Source organism: Anastrepha obliqua, chromosome 5 (genome assembly GCF_027943255.1).
Source record: "Anastrepha obliqua isolate idAnaObli1 chromosome 5, idAnaObli1_1.0, whole genome shotgun sequence".
NCBI classification, from domain to species: Eukaryota; Metazoa; Arthropoda; class Insecta; order Diptera; family Tephritidae; genus Anastrepha; species Anastrepha obliqua.
The window spans coordinates 75063512-75071063 of record NC_072896.1 but is presented as its reverse complement, the minus strand read 5'-3'; the positions used below and the strand labels follow the sequence as shown (position 1 = coordinate 75071063).

Below are 7552 nucleotides of genomic sequence, written 5' to 3'. Positions count from 1 at the left end.
GCTTATAATTGTGCTAGTAACTTTAGGCGATAGCGCCCCAACAACCATACAAGGCGACTGTTGCTTTCCTAATTCTCTCCACAATGTTGGGATTCCACGTTAATCCTCTGTCAAGGACAAGTCCAAGTACTTAACTCTTAAACCTGCTATTGAGCGGAGAAAGACTCTAGAAATGTTACATTTCCTCGTAAATTAGACGAGCTCCGTTTTCTGAGGGCGGTTCCGCCTGCTGCTGCCTATCTACGTGAAGCGGACTCCCACTCACAGCTCCTGGGACAATGTTGGAAGACGAAGTTTAACCGTCGAGCTCGTCGACTATCAAAAGTTTCGCAAAAAAACACCTCAAAGTAAATGATCAACCGATTTTTTCGGACAAATGGTCACATCGCAACTGTACGCCTAGAGAAACTTTAAGCAGTGAATTATGAATGGCACACAACCATTTGTTTTGGAGAAGGCCAAGTCGACGACGACCAAGTAAGCCAGCTAAGTAAGTATGTAAGTAAATGTATAGAAACATGGTATAAAGGGTGTTTCAAAAGACAGGCCTAGATGTTGTTTTAAAATAAAACATTAAAAAATTTAGATTTTTTCAGATTAAACTATTTTCAACTATTCAAAATACGGCTCTTAACAATTTTATGTGAAAAATGAAATCATTTCAATGTCCACTATTAGCACAACTACAGACTAACCTACGAGATTTAAAATTTCCAAGGACTCGCTCACACAGTATCGCATTGAGTTCAGGAGGCTCGATCCGAATGTTGTGTTCCAGCTCTGTTGGCTCATTTACATAGACTTTACGTAAAAAACCCCCAGTCTGGTCTGCCGGTCCTTTTCTATCCTAGACAGAACCGGTTTCTTCAAATTCTTTCAGCAACCTTTAAATTGTCGATATATTTTTTTATTTATTTATTCAGTCTACAAATAATTCTTACAGACTATATTAGACAATTTTTAATTATTTGTTAAAGATTATAAACAATTGTTGCCTAAAATTATATAAACTTAGTCTAAAGTCGAGGCTAGGATAATTGTTGCAGAATCGAATGCATCTCACCATTGGTTCATTGAGGGCATAGTTAGTTCAATACCGTTGATCTACAAATAAACGAACCTGCCTTAAATCATGGTGCTTTGTTTGATATGTAATTAGACTCTGTAACTTTGGACGATTATTTCCACTAAAAAAATAACGAATTTCGCGAAATGTAGTTCTTAAAGACCGACCATTTTCGTAATCAGTTTCAATAATTTTCAGTGGCTATTCTTCAGTGTAAATTTGTACATCTGTCTACTTGAGAAATGTCAAAGATGAAAAAAATAAAAAGTTCGTGTAGCTTAGTACACCTAACAGCAGTGAAACTTTCAAGGCAGACAAAGAAAGAGGGAGAGATCCGCGAGAGAATGAGATAGAGAAAGAGAGAGAGATAAAGAATATATATCTTAATAAATTCACAACATTTGCAGAGAATACAAATAGACAAAATTTACAAAAATAATTTTAGACGAGAATTCATAGAGCATACAAGTAAGTGGCATTCTGGTTGCCATAGTGCTGATCAGTCTGAAATAGTCGCGGAGGCGCCGAACAGTTCAACTATTGCACTGTACAACAGCAATTCATCATAAAATATATATAAGGTATAGCTCTCTCTCTCTCTCCTTTTCCTCTACGTTATATCTTTTTTCTCTCTCGCGGAACGAAAATGTCCAAAACGTTGCATGGCCTTGAAATTTTACTCTCCAGTCTCGCTCGTCCACCGACGCCTAAGAAGTGCCACCTCAATTAAAAAGGCAGTCTAAGAATATCGAAGCGTCACTTTTGAAAGACCCTTTATCAACCATTTTTTTACTTGATTTTTTGTTTGCTTTGTACTTCAATACGCGCAATCTTATTTTACATAATTTCAAATTTATTCATTTTCATTGTGGTACTGCACTAAATAAATAAGGTATAATATCATGGTCATTAAAACTTTTAAGCCACTCAAGTGGTTAATATCAAATAGTCCACACAAATGGAATTGCAACTTTTTACTGCAGCAAAGGATCGCGAAACATTCCAGCTGTAAGCAAAAAATTATAAATTAAATTTGCTTATTTTTTTCTTAAAAACACAAACAATATTTTATTTACACTTCGCTCCACAGGTATCGCCAGCTCCGTTTTTTCACTGAAACCGCGCAATATTTCCAATGTCGTTCGCGAAGTTACCACCGCTAACTCACAAATTGTGATCGTCAACCAGAAGTCCAAAACATTTACAAAGAATATTTGCGCTACTGCCAACACGTTTGCCGCATTCAGCGCGAATGTCTTGCCACTCCAAAGCAAACGTATATAAAATAATACCTCGATGTTGCAGGCGGTCACGCAGGCAACAACCAGCAGCAGCTGAAACTGATGTATGCGTGTGTAGGCTTCGCACAGACGTATCAGGCGCAAATAAATAGATGCGATGGTATCGATTTCCACGACCAAAAGGCGGCAGTGACGCCGCTGCACTTCAATATCGGCAATAGTTTGTAGACGTCTATTCAATACCCAAATAAATCGATAAGTGTACAGCACAGCGAGGAAGAAGTGTGCCAAAACGAGAAATATTACATTTGTTAGCAATGCCATTAGGCACATCCATAGAAAAAATATCCAACTAGCATTCACGGCTAACGTTGTTGTGTAAATATATGAGGTGTTTTGTAGTACAATGGCAAAACCTTTCCAAAGCAAATAACAGTCGAAAATCGCACATTCGTTGACCAAATGTTTATAACGACAAAAGTAATCGGCTTCGATTGTGGCAAACTCATTGAATAGCAGCTGTAATTTCTGACGACCAGTCCAATTGACACACCACGTTAAAATTACTGCACTAAGGCTGGCGTATGACGTGAAGCGATTGAGTATCTTAATGAGAGGCTCGTCGGTTTCTAAAGGGTCTTCGAAATAAGAAAACATTGGCAAAACAAATGACATCATAGCCACGAATATGACATTTATAAATATATTGTAAATACTAATCCATTTCGAAGTGATGAATCGTTGCTGTCGCTGGTTGTAGTAAAAAGGGAGGAGTCCAAAGCAGATGGAAGACACAAAGGTAGATTTGAGAAAAACTTGTGAGATGCGCCTACGAAGGCGGTATGTTTTTAAAGCGCACATTTCTGCTAGTCGAAAGCGTTAGTTAGAAGTTACTATTTTAGTGAGTTCAATATAAACTTGCCTCTGCATTTCGCATAAATTCTATTTCATTTATTGATGCGTGAAATAAATTCTGAGTGATATTATCGAGTACGTGAATCAGATAAGAAGCTCTGGGAATTAATTTATTTACACGCTTAAGTACTCAGCTTGTTGGCATATCTGCGTGTATGTGGATGTGTGTAACCTAAATCGGCTATGTGGAGTCAAAATTGAGTTGTGCGGTGCAAGCGGCTATCAAAGCGGATAATCTAGCATATCCATAAAATAATTCAATTAATCAGCAGTACAAATTTAGTTCTGCCAGGTGGAGCTCGCTGCTTCGCTTGCTTTCGAAATACTTACTGTATTTAACACTTATAAAGCACTAAACATACAATTTTTCAAGCAGAAAGGCAAATTACTTCTTCTTTAGTTGTATTTTTTTTATTATAGTACAATTGTGTTCAAGAAAATAGCGGCGCGACATATTGCATAGTGAATTTCTTTTTGAAAAAAATAAATAAATATGTTCGCGAAGTTCATAGAGCAAGGACAGCATCCTTTTCCTCTTAATTGGCGCGTTAACCGCTTTCGCGATTTTGGCCGAGTTTAAGAAAGCACGCCAGTTGTTTCTTTCTCGTGCTAACCGGCGCTAGTTTGGCATACCAAATGAAGCCAAGTCCTTCTCCACCTGATCTCTCCAGCGTAGAAGAGTTCTTCCTCTTCCTCTGCTATCACCAACCGGTACTGTTTGGACGACATGACGTAGCCAACGAAGCTACTGGATCTTTATTCTTTCCGCTATGTTTGCGTCGTCATCACCAGTCCCTATTTCTTCCGATTTGAGGAAAGAGTTGCTCGTATGGTGCTATCGAACTATGGTTAGGTTAGGTTATACTGACTGGCCGAAGCTACGCAGAAACTATTGTAGTTTATAACGATACCAAATAAAAATCCCGTTTTTGTTTTTGGAGCGAAAATATGCATTACGTGGTGTTACCGAATTTTAAGAGTCGCTCAAGCTCTAGTTCAGGGATAGATTCTAGTTTTTCAACACTGAGAGTACCCAGGTAGCATAGACTACTTTTCGAGAGAGCCACACAGTGACATAGAAGATGCTCCTGGGTTTCTCTTATGCCCGGCTCATTACACTTCGTGCAAGCATCGTTAAGAGTTAGATTTAGCTTGTAAGCATGCGTCGCAACTAGGCAGTGATCTGTTAGTGCGCCAACTAGAGTTCTACAGTTCCTTCTATCGAACGATACCTATAACCGATCTCGTATACCCGTCATCATAAGCGAGTTTACACATAATCTTGGCAACTTTGCAATTGGTTAAGCTAACTTTCGCCTTTCTTACCATGAGCTCCTTGTGAATTGTGCGTAGGGGTTTAAGTACCTGACTTATTTCATCTCCTGCAAGTCTCGCGCTATTCTTTAGCTATTCCATCCGCCGATTTATTACAATAATCAAGCCACCATTGACTCCATATGGCAAGACTTATTAGAAAAGTTGGACTGATCGAAGGATCCATGTAACCCGTAGAGGGGGCGGCCAATAATACCTTGGTTGTTAACGAGAAAGTAATATAGCTTAAACATTTTTTATATTAGCGTTACCAATAATAAAACTAAAAATATTGTGCGTCGAGAAGCACTTCAATAAATATGTATACACTTAGTGCCATAAGTCCAAGCTCCTTTGGGGGTAGTTGAAGAAGTAAAACGCAAAAAAGTTTTCAAGTTTTTAAAATTATAATTTTTTTTTACAATGTAATGATATTAAAATTATTAAATAATAAATTATTAAAATGCATAATTAGTTTCAGATCACACCATTTAACAATTAAATAGTCGATTTTAATTCAAACGCAAAACCGACAAACTCCAAACGTCTGCGCTCGTCTATAACAAGATAAAAATATTAAGAAAACTCTCAAAAATGCGCACATTTTTAGTAGCTTGATGGTTATTCACGACTTTTCAACACTTTCCTAAATCTACAGGGCGCGGCACTCGAAGTGTAACCAATTAAAAATACCATAAATTCAGATTGGAAAATTACTTTTGTTCTATTCAAAGTAAAAAATGTGTGAAAATAATACAATATTAAGAACTAATTTACTTTTCCTTGATATGTCCACCTTGACTAGGACCTTGAGACGGTCCAGAAGCGAATCGCAATCTGCCTGAATGTGACTTGCAGGTATTTTGGCCCAATCGCGGACCATGGCTTTTTTCAGCACCCCGAGGCTGGTGAATCTTTTAGTCCGGACTTTGCTCTCCAAAATGGCTCAAAGAGAATAATCCCTCGGATTCACGTCTGGTGAATTTGAGTGCCATTGTGTGGACGTTATGAAGCTCGGAACGTTGTTTTTTAAGCATTATTGATTCACTCGAGCTTTGTGAGATGGTGCCGAGTCCTGTTGAAACGTCCATAGTCTGCCACAGAAATGTTTGTCTGCCCACGGATTCAAAGCAACCTCCAGAATACTCGATGAAAACGATTGGAGAGTGCTCATCTGGGGTTACAGCCACCCAAACCATTACCTGTGGCGGGTGATGCCTCCTGGTAACCAATCGATGACTCAAATTCTCTATGAACGATTGGTCAAATAAACCTTATCGTTTTGGGAATTTACAAATTGCTCAATTTGAAAAAATTTAACTATTTTCTCGTCAGAAAACACAATGTTCCGAAATTGACCACTTGCGGCCAAGCGAAGCAACTCCTTCGTTCTCTCAAGTCTGACTTGTTACTGCTTTGGTGTGAGATCATGCGCCTTTTGGATCTTTGTAAGGTTTGACTTTGAGATAATTTTTCAGTATTTGGCGGATGTTGTCAGATGCAGTCAGATATTTTCAGTACTTTCGCCATTTGATTGTCTATCCGTCGGGGATTTCGCTCAAGTCGCTTCTTCACATTTTGAACCATTTCACGTGACGTTGCAGTCTTTTGATGACCACCTCCATAACGTTTCGCGATGCTACCAGTATCATTGCAATGAGTAATGGTGCGATACGCAAAAACTTTATTTACTTTAAGGTGCTCGAGCTCACCAACTATCGCTGGTTGTGATTTTTCAGCCAAATATAATGCAATCATACTGTTACATTTTAAATCCATTACTGATTTATTTCACGTTTACTCTCGGCAAAATGCGTCCGCGCTCTTGTAAACAATACTCTGGCTATCATTTAGCCAACTAACAGGCAGCTGATGCCCGAGCGATCTGAAGTTGGTTACACTTCGTTTGCCGGACTCTGGCTGCATTAATGCTTTTTTTACATTTTTTTTGCGGATAAGGGGGTTAAAAATGCTTCATGCATCATGAAATCTGCGTTTGCAGCAATGCTATGACCGGAAACTAAACTCCCCCTCATTTGGAACCATCGTCCACCCTGGAGCCGCTATCGCATTGCTTCAAAATGGCTTCCATCTTTCTCATTACAAGGTATATGCTTGTGTGCCTGCGTCCAGGTCCCGCATATATTGGAAAAAGGTGTGTTCAGCGTCATCGTCAGCGGCATATATGCCATATAAGCATATGTGGTATTCGCCTTTTAGTTATTTAAACACGTATTTCTAGAAATACCCGTGCCCCGAAAGCATTTGGGTTGTCTTGTCTTGTCTCACCGAAGTTGCTGCTGTACCATATAGCGACGCCTTTTATTAGACCACTCGTTCACCTGCCGCGTGTTTCGCGTTTCCAGCGGTCTTGCTATAGGCTTAGCGTTTCGTCCTTTATTTCGCGGGCTGCCGATTTGCTAACTCCTTCTTCCATCCCTCCGTTTTTTAATGCTCACAACTTTTCCCTCTCAAAGGCTAGTAAATCTATCTGTATTAGATCGCTTATCACTCGGACAACTGGCCCTGATACTGTGCAGTAGGCAAACACAGCTCTCAGAGCTGCCGGCTTTTAACGGCAGTCACTTTTCAGCAGCCAAATGCAAAACTCTGAGAGTATCATATTTCTTTCATTTTTTTTTTTTTTTTTTTTTTTTTTTTTTTTTTTTTTTTTTTTTTTATTGAAACGTTATAAAATTTGTATTCTATCCTTAACATTGAAATTTAAAAACAATTATAAATATTTTACAAACAATTATACAGCGTTGGCGACTAAATCTCGTGGCTTAGTTCTTCGAAGTCTTCTTGTGCAGACTGTTTTGGTAAGCTCTGCGGCCTCCGGGTTTATGTGCTCTTTCAGCCAGGTTTCATGGTTACTTGCAAGAATTTGGATTATATCAGCGACTTTTTTCACCGACAGATCCTTGTGCAGGTCGTGATTTCGCACATACCAAGCTGCGTTGACCATGTCTCTGAGAATCTTATTCTGCAGGCGTTGTACAGCTTCAATGTTTGA

At 38.9% G+C, this 7552-nt stretch overlaps 1 protein-coding gene across 1 annotated transcript; it reads right to left on the bottom strand.

The window, feature by feature from the left end:
* Window positions 1-1919: 1919 nt before the first annotated feature.
* LOC129248835 (gustatory receptor for bitter taste 22e-like) lies at window positions 1920-3168 on the bottom strand. The gene is made up of 2 exons (XM_054888448.1): window positions 2143-3168; window positions 1920-2072 (listed from the first exon to the last, which is right to left on the bottom strand). Exons 1-2 carry the CDS (start codon window positions 3166-3168, stop codon window positions 1920-1922), a joined length of 1179 nt encoding a protein of 392 aa, XP_054744423.1.
* Window positions 3169-7552: the final 4384 nt, after the last annotated feature.